This window comes from Cibotium barometz, chromosome 1 (genome assembly GCF_041138505.1).
Source record: "Cibotium barometz isolate CiBa-2024 chromosome 1, ASM4113850v1, whole genome shotgun sequence".
In the NCBI taxonomy this organism is placed as follows: domain Eukaryota; kingdom Viridiplantae; phylum Streptophyta; class Polypodiopsida; order Cyatheales; family Cibotiaceae; genus Cibotium; species Cibotium barometz.
This window is the reverse complement of record NC_141046.1, coordinates 81,685,843-81,706,176: the sequence shown is the minus strand read 5'-3', so window position 1 is coordinate 81,706,176 and position 20,334 is coordinate 81,685,843. Positions and strand designations below refer to the sequence as shown.

The window sequence follows — 20,334 nt, the reverse complement described above, 5'->3', positions numbered from 1 at the left end:
ACGAGGAGATCTAGATGCAAGTTGGTGAGGGGAATGGTGGGACCTTTTGGGGATCCACAACTGAGATGCTCCCTCATAGTAGCCGTCCTACAAGAAGTTGTTTTTAGGCACCCAATGAGATTTGTTAGTATGGTTAGATTTGTTAGTAGGGTTAGTGTGACTTGGTGGGGTGGCAGAGCTGGTGATTTAGAAGTGCGAAAGTGACTATGCATGGTGGTGGTGTGGGTGTGGGAGGGATTGATGTAGTTGGCATGTTGAGTGGCCTCTTTTCTGGGGGAACGGAGTGAGAAGGGTGAGGTGTTGGGGTGATAGTGGGTGGTGGATTGGGGAGTTTTTGACATGGGGAAGCATCGGGAACTAGCTCTTTGTCCATCATGAGAATAGTAACTCAGCCAGAGGCCAATTGTAAAGTCACCGTCCATGCATCCCAATTAATGTTGCATTTGTTATGGCCCATCCACCCCTTGCCTAGGAGGATTTCTTAATGCATTGTTCCTACAGGCATCACATAAAACTTCCCTTCCAAGGGATTATTTCCAATGTGAAATAAGAGTGTGATTGTGCCTATGCAATGAACATGTTGTGAGAGGCAACAGTTGTGACTGTGGTAGGGGTTACTTTTAGTGTAGGTTCCCCAAGGGAACGCCACGTTTCATATGACATTAGATTGTAACTAGCCCTTGTATCAATAAGAGTAGATCTGACATTAATATTTTTCATCCACATGACCTTAGTTCTGTTATGGAGGACCTCATTTTAAATTTAGAACGTAAAACGTCTATATCTAGAGATTTTAGGATGTAGGATAAATCTTTTACAAAGTCTACTGAATCTTCTTTCCCTTCTAGTGTAACTTTTGATAAATCCAGGATGCAAAAGGGTAAAGATGTGATTAAAGGAGATGTTCGGAATGACAAAAACAACAAACCCTCGAATGGTCAACCAAAGAATCGAATCTTCAGATGTTACAAATGTCACAAGGAAGGACACCTCGCGCAAGACTATCTTGACAAAAAGAAGAATTTCACATCGATGGCTTGACTCAACGTTATTGAAGAAGACGAGACGATGATTATTTCAAGCAAGAGGGTAACTTTGATCCTGACTATCAGATGAAGGTACATTTTCAATTCATGCTTTATTGAGAATTCAAGGGAAAATAAAAGAAAAATCAATTTCTATATTGCATGATGATGGTAGCCCGCATGATTTCATTTTTGAAAAAGCATTGAAAGAACTTAACTTAGATGCATCGTACTCTAGTTACAAAGTAAAAGCTACATTTCAAGGTACTAAGTACAATTGCACAAAAGAGGTTGATTTAGAATTAGAAATAGGTTCACTAAAAGAAAAGAGAACATTCCTAGTGGCTCCTTTGCAAGGTGTGGATGTCATCTTAGGTATGCCATGGAGACATGAGCATAATCCTCAAATTAACTATGAAACCCATACCATGTGGTTGATAAAAGTTGACCAAGAAATTTGTCTTTAATGTCAGACCAAAGGTGAGTTAGCACCATTTTTAACCCATATTGAAGCAAAAAGAGCTGTATGGAAAAAGGAGAAGACATTTTTTATTTTTTTCAACCAGCTTACTGCCCAGGATGACTCTAAATCAAATGTGTCTCATGACCCTTTCATCTCTAAGTTTTCTAATTGCTTCATAGATGATTTATCACCTAGCTTACCCAAACCGCGTCCAGAAGACCATAGAATTGAGATAATTCGTGGTAGCTCACCACCATTTAAAGCTCCTTATAGAATCGGCATGCTTGAGAAAAAGGAGATCCAAAGGCAAGTTGAAGAACTATTAGAGAAAGACTTGATTAGACCCAATAGTTCTCCATTTGGTGCTCCAGTTCTTCTCGTTAAAAAGAAGAATGGCACATATCGATTGTGTATCAATTATCGTGCACTAAATAAGATTACTATCAAGAATTGATATCCGATACCTCGAGTGGATGACTTGCTAGATAAGCTTAAGGGAGCCCAAGTCTTTAGTAAGATTGACCTAAAGTCTGGTTATCATCAAAATCAAATGGACGAAGGGGATATCTTCAAGACTACCTTCAGAACCCAAACTGGTCATTATGAGTTTTTAGTTATGCCATTTGGTTTGACTAATGCTCCGGCTACTTTCAACAGAATGATGAATAGAATATTCTTGAAATATCAAAATTTTGTTGTAGTGTTTTTCAATGATATCTTAGTTTTCAGTAAGAATCGTCAAGAGCACGAACAACATTTAGAAAAAGTGTTCTCACTTCTTCAAGAGAATCAACTCTATGTCAATTATGAAAAGAGAAAATTCTTTCCAGAAGAAATTGAATATCTAGGACACATATATGAGTCATAAACTTATGCAGAAAGAAATTATAGTACATATGACAAAGAATTAGCTGCTGTTATGCATGCTTTAAGACTTTGGAAACATTATTTAATGGGATCTGAATTCTTAATCAAGACAGACTAGCAAAGCACTCGTCATTTGTTAACCCAACCATTGATCTTTGATCGACATATCAAATGGACTTCATTTATCCAAAATTTTCAACCCATGATTCAATATTAACCATGCAAAGAAAATGTTGTGGCAGATGCTTTAAGTAGACATCCTAGTGTTTACAACATTTCTATTATTCAAAGTGAACCTTTGAGTCCTATGAGAGAGTCTTATGATATGGACCCAAATTTTACTGAAGTTTGGACTAAGCTTAGAGATAATAATTGGAACCCTATTGGTGATTATTCATGCCATGATGGTTATCTTTTCTTTCAAAAGAGATTGTGTATTACACAACCTTTCAAATAGTTCATATTGGAGGAAATGCATCATCCACTATATATGGGTCATCGAGGTGTTTCAGGTACTCTACAATTAGTCTCTAGAGAATTCTTTTGGCCTCATCTTAAACAAGATGTAGCAAAATTTATGGTTGAATGTTCTATTTGTCAGAAAATTAAAAGCTACAAAGGTAAGACCCAAGGACTTCTTACTCCTCTACCAATTCTTAATGATACTTGGGAATAGATATCTATGGACTTCATTATAGGTTTGCCTACTACATCGAGTCATAATGATATAATTTGGACTATAGTTGATCATTTAAGTAAGCAAGCATATTTCTTACCTTTTAAGAAAACTTTGACTTCTCAGCAAGCCGCAAATATATTTATCAAACAAATCTTTGTACATCACGGATTGCCAAAGTCATTGTTTCTCATAGAGACTCAATATTTTGTAGTAACTTTTGGAATACTCTATTCTCCAACTTAGGCACTAAAGTAGATTTTTCCACATCTTTCCATCCTGAAACCAATGGACAAACTGAGGTTACTAATAGTACTATCTTGGATCTACTCAGAGCCTATGTTGCCCAACAACCTAATTTATGAGATAAGTACATTCATCTTCTCCAGTTTGCTTATAATAATACTCCTCATTCGGCTCTACTGATCAAGCACCTTTTGAAACTGTGTATGGAAAACCTTTGCCTATTCCAAAAACTAGACTTTCCCATAAAATTGAAGCTGCTGATCAATTCACTATCGATTTTAGTAGCATTTTGAATGATGTAAAACATTCTATTACGTAATATGTTAAGAAAACAAACCGTAAATGTAAAGTGGTATCTTTTGAAATTAGAGATTATGTACTTTTGAGAATTGAAAAGCGTCAACTTAAGGGTGTTCAACTGTTAAGATTTCCCCAAGATTTTATGGACCTTTTAAGGTGATTCAAAAAATTAATGATGTTGCATATAAAATTCAATTACCTTCTCATTGGCAGATTCATAACTCATTTCATGTTAGCTTGTTAAAACCTTTCAAGGGATCACTTCCCACTCATCCAATGTATAAAGAACAACCTCTTATTGAAGGTGAGGAAGAAGTTTTACTTCCAGACACTATCATTGATCATCAGGTTATATCAACTTGAATTGAAAATCAATATAGCGAATATTTAGTGACTTTCCAAAATCATCCTCGTCGTCGTCGTGAAGATGCAAGATGGGTGCCTGAGAAATATTTTTGTACTTTCCTGAGATCCTCCGTTCTTTTCAACAAACTGACAATTGAGAGAAATTGCAAACTCAAGCAAGAGGAAATGTTATGGGAATATATTTTAAGCCCTCTTAAAAATATTATTCTACCCTCCTAGATAATTTGGGGATGCTTGGATTATCTTTGTGTCAAGCCAAATTATGTTAATACCATGGGTGATGCCATTATAAATATTAATACGTTTGGTGGATATTGACGTATGTTTAGGACCTCCAATGTTTGTTTCAGGTGGTTTGTATATGGAAGGGTGATTCCTAAGTTACGCCTGCTGGTAAACATGTGTGTGGTTATGGTTTGTATACTTATGGAATATATGTTTCACCAATTTATTGTTGGTTATTTTATAGGTGAAGAGGATTTCAAAGATTGAGGAGAAATTGCACAATTTATTACTTAGCACACCATTTTTGTAAACAAGCTTTGTATATACATGTGCTAGCTTGTGCACATTTTGATTTATTTGGAAAGCCTTAGTTTATCAAGCATAGACTTGAACTTTAATATTTTGTAAAGCGTGATATGCTTTAAACCCTAGCCTCAATTTATGGGCACTCTATTTTGAGCATAAGAGAGTGTCGTGCAAGAAAAGCACCTTTTTGTATTTTTGGAGGCTATGGCCTAAATAGGAATAAAGTAATCCGTAAATACTCATGTGTGGGGATATGCCACACACATGAGGGGAGATAATTGCACCCAATCTTGGAGTCGTGCTTTGTGAGCTAAGTATTATTTATGTTATTTATGTTTCCCTCAGTTATTGAATATGTTGCATGTGGAATTTGATGAGTTATTTGATTTAATCAATTATTGCAAAGTTTCTTTAAACTCTATTTTCTTAGAAAATTTAGATCTAAATTGCATTGCTATCCGATTATAGTAGGATTGGGCAAGGCCTTCAGTCCTCCCATGTTTTGTTGCAAAGACGACGATAGCAGCGTGTGTGGCAGTCACATGTTGAAGGCGACATAAAAAATAGAGAAGACGCTGCTTGTGCCGTCGTAATTTGATGTCATCGTCCCCATCACAGCTAGGTAAAATTCAACACGGTCTACGCTTGCTTCCAGCCGTCTCGCCACAACAGATAAGGTTCTATTTTTATTTTTTATTTTTTATTTTTTATTAAAAAAAGAAAATATAAAATATAAAAAAATATTTTTTTTTTAAAGGACATTAAAAGCTTTTAAATTGTTGTAACTTTCGACCAAATTTAATTTTTAGGAAAGCTCATTGTTGGAATATTTTTTGTTTGTTGACCTAGGCATTCGCCTTGTGCATCTATGCTTTTAATGTAAAAGGGATAGATAGTGGCTATTAAGGCTAAGACTCTCGTCAATTAATAGAATTTTCACTGAATTTTTTATCAAGGGGAGAAATTGTGTGAAGTGATCTCAAATTTTGAAAAGGATTTTGACACTGCTCTTGACCTATAAAGAGTAAGACCTATCCTCATTCATTAATCATGGGCACTCAAGAAAAATTTGATAATTTGAAGGAGAAGCTTCCACACTTGGTAGACAAAAGGTCAAATTCACCCTTATGAAAAAAGGGATATGGAATGTGGCAAACAGAAAAGAGAAAAAAACAACTTGGAAAGGAGAAGTTGCTTGGCTAGTCAAAGATGAGAAGGCGCTTGTTATCATAGCCTTGGGATTAAGTGACTCATACATCCATCATATTGATGGGTGTGATACATCATATGAGGCTTGGGTACATCATATTGATGGGTGTGATACATCATATGAGGCTTGGGTACATCTTGAAACCCTGTTTGGTACACAAAGAAAGTGCTCCAAGTTTAGCTTGCTAATATTTTTTTTTGAGCTAAAAATGAAACCAAGGGACTCTCTCTCCTTACATTTGAACTCAATGAAAAGCATGCTAACACAATTGGTAAGTATCAAAGCTGCCATAAACGAAGACATCACAATTGTGGTCTTACTCAAGAGTCTTCTAGATGAAGAGTATGAAAATATTGTTACCGCTCTTACAAATCTACCAACATCAAAATTGGTGGATATTGAAGCTTCTCTCTTAAAGAAGGAAAGAAAGATCAAGCAAAGAAGTTCCAGCTCCAACTAGAATGAAGCGAGGGCTTACTTCACAAAGTAGAAGCAAAACGGCTACACCAACACCAGGAATTTCTCCAAGGGCTTTACCAACAAACCAATAATGGATGTGGATTCTATGGTACAAAGAATCATAAGAAAGAGAACTTTTTTTTGAAGCAACATACTAAAGCTTTGATTGTTAAAGATAATCAAGAAGATGATGATGAAGTGGAGGCCTCACTAGAAGAGGCCAATCTTATTGTTGACTCAGATTGGTCTTTTTTTAGGCTGACATTTGACAAGAAACCTCCAACCAGGATTTGTATCAAACCTATGGGGTATTAGATCTATAATGCATCCAAATATGTATCACTTGATAGAACATGTGTGTATCTAGCATTGTATCAATCCCTAGGCATTAGAACATTTGTTGTAGGGGAGATGTTGGAGACAACACATGTTCTCCTACTATTTATCATTGTATAGGATCCAATGTCAAAGGAAAAATATGTGGCCATAGTGTGTATGAACACTTCTTATATGTAGCCGTAGTGTGTAACTACGTATGAACACTCCTTATGAGTGTGCTAGTGTGTGTCTGCGTGTGAATAGCCTCTCAAGCTTGGATATGATATTGTGCAAGTGTGTAGGAAGTTTCCTTTGGGAGACTTAGTTCTTGTTTTGATTGAGTCAAAAGATAAGGCTAAAATGCCTACAAAAAGGCATGTACTTGGTGGAGCTTCGATATATTGCAATACAATAAACCATTGAGTCATGCAAAACATTTGAAAGCCTTGTTTCTCTCTCTTGAGCTTTGCTCTCTCTCTCTCTCTCTCTCTCTCTCTCTCTCTCTCTCTCTCTCTCTCTCTCTCTCTCTCTCTCCATGCATACGCATAATCACTATGGATAGCTTTGATCCCCCATAGCCTAGTCTGCAGCATACATTGATTTCTAGATATAGTTTGAGCCTGCTTAGAAACTTAACCTTTGACTGTGCCCCAAACACCTTCCTTCATTGAGATGAATTTCATTTTTACTTGGCAAGTATGGAAGGCGTGGCCTGAAAAGTTTTCAATGAGAAGTAGTGTAGATGCCATTTGTGAGGGGTCTTACCTTTGACTCAAAAGTAAGACCCCAGAGGTTTTCAATGGAAAGTGGTGTAGATGCCATTTGTGAGGAGTCTTACCTTTGACTCAAAGGCATGGCCTGAAAAGTCTTCAATGGGAGGCGGTGTAGATAGGATTGCCACACCAACAAAGCCCGAGGCACAGGAGCTTATTTCACATCAACAGTGATTCAAGCCATTGTAAGATGGTGTATGAAAGTAAAGCAGTGATATGATCACCCACATAAATCGCTCAGAGGCAATTCCAGTGAGATAGGCAGAAAGCTATGTGGCCAGTTGTGGCCTCATGTTGGCAAACCTGCTAGACCACCTCTTCTTGCTTTTAATGTTGCTCTGAATCGTGCCAATTGTAAACCCTTCAACTAGCACCGTTGAGTCTGTTGTGTTGAGGCTTACAATAGTGCTCTCTCTTTCTCTTGCTCTGAGAATCAAAAAATGTAGAAGTTCTCTCCCTCTTATGACAACCTTAACTGTAAGATGAAAGAGACAAACATGAAGCCTAGCTCAATAAATCCTAATTCCCCTTACAAAAGATTAATCCCACACAAATTTTCATAACAATGGAGCCTCTTATATAGGCTTGAATGTGGCATCACACTAATGAGGTCAACTACATTCTCTACCATGAATCTCGGTCCCATTTGGGCTCAAAATCAACATATTCCTGTGCATTAAATGAACTAGAATCTCCTACGCTCCCTCTTGAGCTATGTGCATGCTTCTAGTAGATTCTTGAGCTTTTACTTGAGTAATAGAAAAAATCATATGTGCCCCCATTAATCTCTAATGTTTATGGCCACTACCATTACACCCAATGTCCATACCATAACCATAATTAGAGATGACCATTGGGAGCCAACTTCCAGAAAAAATAGGCATCCATCCTCCAAGATAAATTCTTCACGATTTGGATACTTGCTATTAGAGATCAAAGATTGCACGATTGGGTGAATATAAGGATCTTAATCAAGAAGACCCGTAACTTGCTCTAGAAGAGGATTAGAGAGCATAGAGATGGCCATACTAAAACCTTGACGACTAAGAGCATCAGTAGCTAATACATTTTCCTTACCAAGACAAATATAATTTTAAAATCAAACTGCTGAAGTAATTCAATCCATATCCTTTACGTAATGTTAAGAGCATGCTGAGAGATGATCCACTTAAGCTTTTGCGATTGGTAGTTAATTGAAATCTATGTCATCCTAGGTAGCAAGTAATGCCTCAAGCTTAAGCTTTCCAGACTCATATGCAATTGGATGGCCTTGTTGCGTCAAAACATCACCAATAGAAATATCGTCATGTAGCATCGGTCACCACCTCAAATGGTTTGCTAAGTTAAGAAGCTTTAGTATAGGTTGAGAAGCAAGTATAACTTCTTGAAACTACTTTGACATTCTAGTGAGCGTTGGAATGGTAGCTCCTCCTTGAGCTAAGAAGTAAGTGGTGTGGCTATCTTGGCATGGTCATTGAAAAATATTTGACATCCTATTAAACCGAAGAAGCTTTGAATATCCTTGGTTGACTTGGGAGTGGGTCAAATAATCACATCCTGAACCTTAGCAAGATCCGAGCTTGACCCTTCCCTTGAAACTAGATAACCTTGTCTATCAGGAAGGTACATTTACTCTTGCATACAACTTATACTATCTTATAGAGTGTCGAGAACCCTCCTCCATGCATTTGATGCTTGTGTTCATCCTTAGAATACACTAACATATCATCAAAGAACACAAGACCAAAATCATCCACCAATAAGTGCTCTCGAAAGATATCACACATCGATCTATTTAAAAGTAGTTGGAGCATTGGTTTTGAAAAAAGGCATCACCTTGAATTTATTATGATCATAGTGGGAATCAAAAGCAATTTTTGGAATGTTATCATGATTTACTAGTACCCAAATTTTAATTCTATCTTAAGAAAGTACTTGGCACCAAGAATCCTATCAAAAAGCTTATTGATGCGAGGACTATGATATTTCTTCTTGATACTACATTGGTTAAGGCGTACGTAATCCACACTGGGTCTTAGGGCTCCATCCCTTTTCTCCTAAAAGAGAACGGGTGCTTCCTCTCCTAAGACAACACACTAGGTTAAATGAACCTTTGATTAATCAACTAAGAGAGTTGCTCCTTTAGCTGAATTACCTTTAGGAGCTGACATCCTATAAGCTCTCATGGCCATCCAAGCTCTAGCTCTGTCTCATGATTAACTTCCCTAGGTGAGAATTGGACAAACTCCTGTGGAAATAGGTCCAAATACTCACTAAGCCATTGCGGTTCCCATTTTGGAGACTTTTCATCAGCTTATTTAGTTTCATAGCTTATAACACTAATCCTTTTTGAAGACCTTTGGCTAGAAGGGATTCTTTAACCACATGCAACATGGCCTTGCCACATGAACCCTATTTCCTTGCACTCTACTAGAGGATCCATCTAGGAAAGACACATGCCCCGTCTTACAATGAATGTCAACATCATTCCTACCAAGCCAATCCATACCTTTAATACCATGAAAGATTCCCAAAGGAATGACCTTGACAACTTGAAAGGTGGAGTGACCATCAAGGAGAAATGGAATCCCATATGTCTCTGACTAGGAGAACTCTAGACGTCCACTAGCCATTTCTACCTTTAATGACTTCTTAGTTTCTCTAGCCGTAATACCAAGCATTTTCGGACATTAAGGAGCGATATAGAATTCGTAAATTGATTGGAGGGGTCAGCAGACCTCGATTAGTAGAATGAGGGGGAGGTGAAGTCAAGGTTCTCCCACACTCACGAGCCTTGTGATTCTTATCAAAACACTTATAACATCAGTTCTCCTCCTATGCCCTTTAAAAATTTTATGTAGTAAGACTTGAAAAGGAGGAAGGGGTATTTTGTATTTCAAACCAAGGGGCCTTGAAACATTGGCTAGCGCCCGATTGTCCACTCCTAGGAGAAGGAAGTGGACGCTTTCTACTCAAAGGGTAAGACTGGTTTAAGGCTTGCCCCAAGCTTGGTTCCACATGGCTTCTTCTTTGGTCTTAGCTTGGAGTACTACATTTGAGATGGAGGTCGGCTGGAGGGATTCTATTTCAGAGTTAAGTGGAGGCACCAATCCAATGAATACCCACAGGTAAGATTATTCTCATTAACAAGCTAGGCCTGGCATGTTGATTTCCACCATGTGTTGGGGCCGATCCTTTATTTCGGAGTTAAGTGGAGGCTCCAATCCTGTGAAGATCTGCCTTAATCGGTACGCCTCAGTAATAGAAAGTGCATACTTTGCTAATCGAATAACCTATCAATGGTATGCACCAGAGGTCTACCTCTTCTTTGACATTCAAGAAAGGCATCTATCTTCTTTAACTCGAAGTTGATAGGGCAATACATTTCTTTAAGAAATATGATCCTAGGTAAAATTATTCTCATTAACAAGCTGGGTCTAACATGTTGACTTTCACCATGTCTTGGCCAATCCACACCGCTTTAAGTGAGCCATGATTGATTTGCTATTTTTATTATAGTCATCCATGGCAAAATATTCTTCCATGGAGTCAATCCACTCATCCAACGTCTCCATTATGTTTGATCCTTCACCCAAGGATGTCCCGGGTTGGTGGGCACCATGCAAAAGATCTTGGAGGTAATTATGTACAACACCTTGGACAATTCCACTAGCTTGGCGAGTCATGATTATTTATATTAAAAAAATATTACACAAAATTCTTTAGCTAATTTAACAACCTTTCAAGAAACAACCACTCTCAAGTAAAAAAACTTCATGTATGTAAAGCATTTACATCACTCAAAAAAAAAGCTAGAAAACTTATTTATTTATGAGAATTACATTCTTAAGCTTTTCTAAAAATCCTTGAGATCTCATAATATCCTAATCTTCCGCGGAATAAATATCTTATGGGCAGGGTGGAGTTGTCTAAGCTCGAAAATTTCTCTACAAAAGACATCATTTTTCAAGGCATTGTCAATGTCTATAACCTAATAGGTCTATAAGGCTCACCTAGTTCATGACAAATAATAATATTATGAACAAGAATTTCTATGTCACTTGGGATCTTAACAACATAGAGACGGTATTGATCGTCCCATATGCAGGTTCAAGAAGCCCACCCATTATCCCCAAATATCTTAGCTTCATGTTCTAAGATCCGACGAATGCAGATGTCATCCCTTGCTCGCAAGTTAGTCACCCACTCGTTGTAGATGACTTCTAAAAAGATATGATTGTGGTCTTCTAGCCATGATTCCTAAAAGAGAAACAATCAATATTCTCATTCTCAACCTTCTTCTCCAAAAAATAACATTATAGCCATGGGTCTACTCTAATACCACTAGTGAGGCCCCAAGGTGGCACCATTTGGCACGCGTAGCTTGCCTCCACTTGGTTCCCATAATTCTGCTACTAAGCCCAAGAGGGCAACACATAGCATAAGAACCCACATGGACACAATTTCAAAACCTTAAATAGCATTGATTCTATTCATTCTCATCACACCATAGAATAGAACCAAGTAGGGAAAATAAAACCAATAATGCAAGTATGCTATATTTTGTGTAACATGCTAATACAAGGTTCTTACAAGGACTTTCAATCTTCATATAAGCTAGAAAGAAAGCACCAGACTCGTCTGGTCCACCTAACTGTAGGCCGATACATCGGCTCACTTCTTGTTTAACTCCATGACTCTTGGACTATGGAGTCCATTGAGCCAATGAGACCGACACCTACAGGTTACTTTGCCTAAGGGCAATAAGCCCAATCACCACCCATGCCACTTCTATTGACCTCACCCAAGCCAAACGGGAGGACCAGATCCAAGGTTAGCTAGGCCCTAGACTCACCTCATTCCATAAGGAGAGCAAACTTCCTCGCTATCTTCATCAATCTTGTCCAATCTTGTCGAACAACTTTGGTTCTAATTCTTATTATTAGTTTTAATACACATTCGTTGAGATAACAATTGGTCACTGTAATATTTTGAAACCATCATAACCTTTTCGATATTATTTCCATGAAAAAGAGATTCTCATATTACTTTGACATATTCATTTTCATTCCTCTTTAACTCGCCCACTCACCTTTTTCACTTCGAAAGAGTAGCTTTTGTGATTAAACAAACACTCTTAATACCATAACTTGTACACTTATCATCAACCTCTAAAGGAGAGAAGTCCAAGCATGATTGGTTCCAAACACCCAACACAATCAAAGGATGCCAGAGAATCAAAAGAAAGAAGAGAAAAAGTCAACTGTGAAAAATAAATGGGTTTTTCACGACCGTGAAAAACTCAATGGTTTCTTATGCCACTAGGAGGAAATCAACAACTCCATATTGAAAGCCTCCTACCTCTACATCAGCTCCATGCTATAAAGAAGCAGAAAAGAAAGAGGATGTTCAACCATGAAAAATCACTACCACGAAAACATGGAGTTTTTTTAGGCCCATGGCAAATACTAAATTATGTTTTTTAAGTGTCATTTTGCTATTAGGTTGGGAGTATTATTGATATACGAATGTATGTAGTTCTATATGTAAAGAGGCATCATTTAGTATGACCACAATATAAATTAATTAAAGACGTCAAAGGATTCACTTAGGAGTATGTAAGATAGCACATGAGATTCATACATCAGGAGGTTTTCAGTAGAGAAGTGCACACATTCAATACAAGGGATTGCCATGTAGTAACCACGATCCTCCTCCTCATCCATCAACTCCTCTTCCTCTTTCTTTTCCCATGCCTAATGTAAAGAGAAAAGAAAATGACACTAGAGGAACTTATTTCGTTTATGTATGTTTGACTACGGATGTGACATTACTTTGAGAATATTCACAATGTGTATTTAACAAATAGAAACCAAAAAGTTCACAAGGAATTCTAGGAAATAATATGCTTCAAAAATGTGATTTGATGTAGTAGACTAATGTCAAACAAGGATGCTTATTGTATGCTTGAAGTGTGCATATAATATAGATGAAATGTGCTAGGGAGTGGTGGCATTGAAGAATGATAAGTAAGGTGATGGAGCATTTTAGGTGATGGAGCATTTTGGTAGGCAGGGATGGAGCATTTTTACCAACGCGGTAGGGACACCGATACCTTTCCCAGTTTATGGGGTTGAATGTATTGTAGCGTGGCAAAACACATTTAATGAGTAAATGGGCTCTCATGATCGAGTGCAGTAAGATTAAGGAGTGGCACCTACTGGGCGACGTGTAAATAACCAGCCCATAGGTAAGTTAGCCTACTGTGCAAGGCAAGCCGTGCTCTGAATCGCTATTAAAGCTGCTCTTAAGGTTTTCTTGATGCGCATGCAATCTGCCTTCAATCGAAGTCCATGGCAAGCTCATCAGAAGCTTGGAGTTGATTGGATGGTTTGGTTAATCAGCTTAGAGTTGAGGTAAACGGACTTGGGAGTTGATTAATTAATTGCATCGTGAAGTTGATTAATAATAGCATCATGCTTTATTCACCATGAATCTTAGAGTGTACGTAATTGCATAAACCAAAACATCATAGTGCAGCTACTTCCATTGATCACAGCCTGATGATGAGTGATAGTAAATAGAATTTCCTAAAGCTTTCCTGTTTAAGCATCTAATCGTGATTTCTTCGTGTTTTGTAGTGATGGAAGCAAGAAAGCAAGCAACCATGACTCTAGAACTGGGATCGTGCGAGGATAATCACGATCACATGGCGATGCGCATGCCCATTCAAGATCATAACACACCTAAACGCCTGCCCATATCTCTGAAGGTTTGTGTGTTAGTGCATACGGAAACCTGATCTCAAGGAGCCTTCTTTGCAACATCAGCTCAACGTAGACACCCTTTAACCTCATCTAGTCTTGTGCGCAGTTCATCGATGTCACGTATAGAGTTTCGATCAAAAAGACTTCTTTAAGCTTGAGGAGCCAAACTTTATCTGAAAAGAAGGCCGAAGAGAAGGAGATTCTTCACAGTATCACAGGCTATGTGTTGCCCGGAGAAATGTTGGCTTTGATGGGGCCATCGGGTAGTGGAAAGACAACCCTTATTAACCTATTGAGCGGACGAGGAAACACAAATCAAGACGGCACCATCACCTATAATGACCTGCCATACTCCAAGGCCCTAAAACAAAGGTTAGTAGGTGCCCTCTTTTTTACATCAAATAAATTTGCCATGTGATGGGCGCTGTGACTGCTGCTAGCCATTGGTCCGCTGTACGCGGCATGACATGTCTTCAGGAATCCGAATGGGATGTGTTATGCAAGATGATAATCCACGTTCGTCTATAAAAGAGACAATTGACTACATTGCACCTTTCTTTTTTTAATCAGAATGGGATTTGTTATGCAAGACGATATCCTTTATCCACATTTGACTGTGAAAGAGACTTTGGTATATGCCGCTTTACTTCGGCTACCGAAAACCATGTCAAAGAAAGAGAAAGAAGAGCGTGCAATGGAGGTGGTCTCTGAGCTTGGCCTTGAAAGGTATGTGACATAAAGGCCTTAACATGATATCTCTAGGTATACACTATGACAAGACCAGTATATGATTCCCTGAACCTTCATCTTTGCAGGTGTCAAGACACAATGATTGGTGGCCCTTTTCAGCGCGGCATATCCGGAGGTGAAAGAAAGAGAGTCTGTATTGGCCATGAAATTTTGATCGATCCCTCTCTCCTATTTCTAGATGAACCCACCTCTGGATTGGACTCGACAACAGCTCTACGGATGGTCCAAATGTTACAGGAGCTATCTGAGGCCAGTAGCAAACTATGAGCTACATTGACATTGTTCATGTTTTTCATCACATGTTAACCTTGATTTAAATGTATCGTTGTTATGTAGGTTGGAAGAACTGTGGTAACAACCATCCATCAACCCTCAAGCAGGTTATTTTACATGTTTGACAAGCTGATATTGCTCTCCGAAGGCCGAATGATTTATTTTGGAAAGGCAGGAGTGGCCATGGATTACTTCTCTTCTATAGGATTCTCTCCTCTTTTAGCTATGAATCCTGCCGATTTCTTGCTAGACCTTGCAAGTGGCAATCTTGCTGACATGTCCATACCAGTAGAGTTGAACCAAAAAGTTGCTAGTGCATGCGAAGATGGCAACGCTATCTCGACACAACTTCCCAAAGAAGTACGGCAAGTACACTGCAAATATGATTGTGCATTAGGTTCCTTAAGAGTGTTTCTCTTAGTGTGGCATTTATAAGGTGTGGCCCCCATATATGTGATGGACCAATGCTGATTCTTGTTGCAGTACCTTTCTGATTCTTATGAGATTAGTTTACAACCCATTGAGAGGAGTAAACTGCTTGAGATGAGCATTCCAATTGAGCTTACGAAAGGGGTCTCCACAAAGCGAGAATGGAGCTCTTCATGGTGGTTACAGTTCCAAGTCATTTTTATGAGAGGCCTAAGGGAAAGGCGGCATGAATACTTGAGCTCGTTACAGATATCGCAAGTCATAGCTACCTCGCTCATTGTGGGCAGCTTGTGGTGGCACTCAGACCTTAAGACAGAAAAAGATGTTGCAGATCAGGTAGGCTGGTCACTGTCTTTTCAACTTGTGCAAAGATACTAAGATCTTTCTGGGTGAAGGCCTCATTAACTGATCCAACATATCCTGGGAAAAATGCAGGTAGGACTGGTATTCTATATATCAACATTTTGGGGCTTCTTTCCACTTTTTACAGCACTTTTCACTTTCCCCCAAGAGCGAGTGATCTTAGCAAAGGAACGGGCCTCTGATATGTACAGGCTTAGTGCTTACTTCATGGCTCGCACCCTTGGTGACATTCTGTTAAATCTTTGCCTGCCAGTTGTATTTCTTTTAATAGTCTACTTCATGACACACTTGCAACCGACCCTATCGGCATTCTTCCTCACATTGTTGACCATCTTTCTCAGCACTATTACTGCACAGGTATTACAAAGTTTTTTCTTTTTTAATCTACCCTACAGTGCCAGGGGTTAAAACTGGGACCTGCACATCAAGAGATTGTTTTTCATCACAGCGTGGCTCCATTCTCTTTTCAGGGTCTAGGGATTGCTATTGGGGCAATAATGATGGACGTAAAAAAAGCAACTACTGTGGCTTCAGTGATATTACTCACTTTTATGCTGGCAGGAGGGTTTTTTGTTGAGGTAGCATATTTGTGAAGCGTGCATATATTTGATCTACCCTGCTTTTCACATCATTACTGAGCATTGGTATGTGGGTTTTGTTGCAGCACCTTCCATCGTTCATAGCCTGGATAAAGTACATCTCTTATAACTATTACACCTTTGAGCTCCTTCTCAAAGTTCAGTACAACGAAGGACAGCAGTACAATTGTCACACGCCTACTGGTTGTCAGAGCATAGCTCTTTCCCCCGCTATTCATAATATACCTTTAGGTGGTGGTGTTAAAGAAGCTTCAATATTGCTTGCTATGGTTGTGGGATACCACCTTCTAGGATACATTGCTCTTCGCCGCATGAGGCTTGGTATCTGAATCACAGGAGGCTCTTCCTTGCATGAGGAGGCTTAGTGTCTGACCATACTTTTGGATTATGGACTTCTTATTTTGTGGCATTTATTGCTGGACTTATGATGCAAATCATGCATGCTTCCTAACAAAGCAAAGTTTACCCCTTCATGCCATAAGCTTTGGCATATGAGGATGTAGCACCAACATATAGGAGAAAAGGTTTTCATAGCATTTTTTAACTTCTGAGGGCATAAATTCAATGTATTTGGCCTATTTAAAGGCATCTCACCTAATAAGAAAGTGCCTTGGATATTTTAGATTCTTAATTGTCTCTTTTTATGATATGTTGTGTATATATTACGTTTATGAATTTATCAAGAAAACATTTTGATCCTCCATAGCTTATAGCTTAGATACCATGGCATTCTAATTCTGAACTAAAGTGTCATATGCTTGCCTCTTCTTGCATTCTTTCTGAATGTGACCAGGTATGCTGTAGTTAAAACATATAACCTTGGGTTACATAGCCTTTAACCTTGTCTTTCTTTGAGCTTGCAAGGAACGTTCAATCACCACAGTTCAACATCCATCTCCTTCTCCAAAGGCATTGAACTGAAATCCTCTAAAGTAATGGAAGGAGCCTTGATCTGAGTATTCAGAGAAGTAAAAGACCACCATACTTTTGGGGCTGCACTCCTATGCGCCTAGATGCAAGAACTTGGGTCCTTGTTTGCAGGTGAACATGGTTCCAACCAAGAAAGAGTGAGAGGAAGGAGAGATGGAAAGATCAAGCCATGGTGACTTGACACATAGACATAGCTGAGAGAGAGAGGGAGAGAGAGAGAGAGAATAACACACACAAGAGAGAGAAGAAGAAGAAGAAGATATATTAACATCTTGCAAAAGACCCAACGGGCCTTTAAGACAAGTTTTGCAATGTGTCCATGGAATCTCATATAAAAGACTAGTCGTATGGCACAACAATGATTGTATTATGCATAGTTGTTTCTCGTACCGGTACGAATGGGTTCGTACCGTACGGTTCGTACGGTACGATACCATACAATATTGTACGGTATCGTACGGTACGAGTTTTTTTTTCCCTTGAAAAAAAATTTTTTCCAAATGCTTTAAAAAAATATAGAAACCCTGCTTAACGAAGATCCCAAATGCTCGCAATACTTCGCAACTTTCATGTCTACTCAATATTCCATATGGGGTTGTTGAGAGACCTAAAAAATCTGGCGAGGTAGACTGGTAGTGTACACTTGATTGGTAGGATGAGAGAATCTTGCTTAGGCTAGACAGTTAGATTCTCAAGTTATGTACGAGGAAGAAGATTTGGACATGGCCATTTTGATCTAGAGAGGAGTCCCTAAACCTATCACCCTAGATGCACTGCTTGTATTTGTGCAAGGACTGTCCCTTAGTCATAAACGCTACACTGGGAGACCTTTGGTATTGAATTACCCATCCAGGTTCTTTTTTGGAGACAATCAGGAGATCCAACTGGGAGAGACACATATCCATGTTCTGGTTCCTCAAGCACTGTAGACTCCTCCCCTCCCAACCTTCCCTCACATTCAAGCTTGAAGCTCCATAGGTTGTAAGTGTAAAAAATAAAAACCGTATTTTATCGTACGGTATTCGAAAATTTCATATCGTACCAAAAATTCTCGTACGGTATCGTATTTTCGTACCGTGACAACCATGGTATTATGATTATACTTCCACCATGTACAATGCTTTATGTAGGCACCAAGGCCCTATCTTTCTCTTAATAAGAGGGTGTTCACACCTAAAGTGTTCACACACCACTTGACACTTAAATAGACTCAGAAATATACAACAAACCCCCCTTCAAAGTGAAGGAATGTCATCTAAGAGAGAGACCTTTAGTATGATGATTTGGACTCTAATCTGTATTATGTGATACAAAAGAACACAATGATGCCAACACTTGAAACTCTCATGTCAGGCCTAATACAAGAGCTTGACCATACATAATGTCTACATCAGTCTATCCATAGACAACCCCCCTCGCTATAAGTAGGGAAAGTAAGATTTTTTTAGAAACAAGGCTTTAATAAAAATATATCCAAAATATTCAATCAGATTTTGGGAGACATCCCAAGCAGAGAACCCTTGACTCATACAAAAAGGACTAGAAAGCCAAATCATAATCTTCCTCGTTAAGAGAGATTTGCCATGACAGTGAGGGCTTTGTCTTCAGCTGTCATAGATACTTCAGCTTCATCTTCATCTTCATGCTCTTGCACCAAGTTTGCATGATCCTTTGATTGCTCTTGGCCAGCTTCTTAAAACACTTCTGTACGTCCAAGCTTTTTGCAATAGGAGCACTCGATGGTCCTTCTATCCTATTTGCCTTTCATTTGAAGAGGAAGGCTTTCTTTAACTCAGAAGTGTTGCTTCAGCCAGCTCCATAAATCACAGGAGGCTCTTCCTTGCATGAGGAGACATGTCAATTATGGACTTGTTCTTTCAAGGCATTCATTGCTGGACTCATGATGCAAATCATGCATGTTGTATTTGCTTCCCAACAAGACAAGGTTTACCCCTCATGCCATAAGGTTTGGCATATGAGGATGTAGCACCAACATATAGGAGAAAGGGTTTTCATAGCATTTTTTTAACTTCTGAGGTCATAAATTCAATGTATTTGGCCTATTTAAAGGCATTTCATCCAACAAAAAAGTGCCTTGGATTTTTGAGATTCTTAACTGTCTCATTTTATGATATGTTGTGTATATATTATGTTTATGAATTTATCAAGAAAACATTTTGATCCTCCATAGCTAAAAGGTTAGATACCATGGCATTCTAATTTTGAACTAAAGTGTCATATGCTTGTCTCTTCTTGCATTCATTTTGAATGTGACCAAGTATGCCGCAGTTGAAACATATCACCTTCGGTTACGTGCAAGATCTGCCAGATAGGTTCTCCAGCTTGTTGCTCCTGTGTACCTCCATGCTGTAGGAAGCTATCAAGTGGTGATATGGCTTGTTGGGTGTTGGACTCACACACACAAACCTGCACATTAGGGTTAGGTGCAGGGTACAATGCCATCATCTGTATGCATAAACTGTATGCCGAGATAGTAGTGTAAAGGCCCCAAATCTGACATATCAAATTCAGCTTTCAAATCAGCTTTGAAATCTGAAATTTGTGCTTTGCTTGTACCTGTAATGAGCATGTCATCTACATACAAGATGACTATGAGAATATCGGCATCGGTTTTCTTCACATACAATGTGCTTTCAGCTGGACTATTCTCAAAACCTTGGCTGGTTAGATGAGCATGTATCTTATCATACCAAGCTCTTGGAGCTTGCTTTAACCCATACAATGCTTTGTGCAACCTGCATACTTTATGTTCCTCACCAGGAACTACAAAACCAATGGGCTAATTTACATATACTTCCTCCTATAAATCCCCATTTAAGAATGCAGTTTTGATGTCCAATTGATGCACTTTCCATCCTTTATGGGCAGCCAATGCAATCACTGATCTTATTGTGGTCATTCTCGAAGTAGGAGCAAAAGTCTCTTCATAATCTATTCCCTTTTTCTGGGAGTAGCCTTTTGCCACAAG

The 20,334-nt window shown here is 38.7% G+C and overlaps 1 protein-coding gene across 1 annotated transcript; it reads left to right on the top strand.

Annotated features, from left to right (window-relative positions):
• The first annotated feature begins 13,537 nt into the window (after positions 1–13,537).
• On the top strand, positions 13,538–17,043 carry LOC147642501 (ABC transporter G family member 22-like). The gene is made up of 10 exons (XM_086807058.1): positions 13,538–13,650; positions 13,876–14,006; positions 14,108–14,373; positions 14,572–14,727; positions 14,817–15,000; positions 15,088–15,384; positions 15,508–15,789; positions 15,889–16,173; positions 16,287–16,394; positions 16,481–17,043. The coding sequence occupies exons 2-10, from the start codon at positions 13,878–13,880 to the stop codon at positions 16,742–16,744; spliced, it is 1,971 nt and encodes a 656-aa protein (XP_086663184.1). The 5' UTR covers positions 13,538–13,650; positions 13,876–13,877; the 3' UTR covers positions 16,745–17,043.
• Positions 17,044–20,334: the final 3,291 nt, after the last annotated feature.

Coding starts and splice junctions, on each gene's coding strand:
- LOC147642501 (XM_086807058.1), top strand. CDS start 13,878: ATGGAAGCAAGAAAGCAAGCAACCATGACTCTAGAACTGGGATCGTGC. Junction 14,728..14,816: donor TCTGAGCTTGGCCTTGAAAG/GTATGTGACATA, acceptor TCATCTTTGCAG/GTGTCAAGACACAATGATTG. Junction 15,790..15,888: donor AAAAAGATGTTGCAGATCAG/GTAGGCTGGTCA, acceptor GGAAAAATGCAG/GTAGGACTGGTATTCTATAT.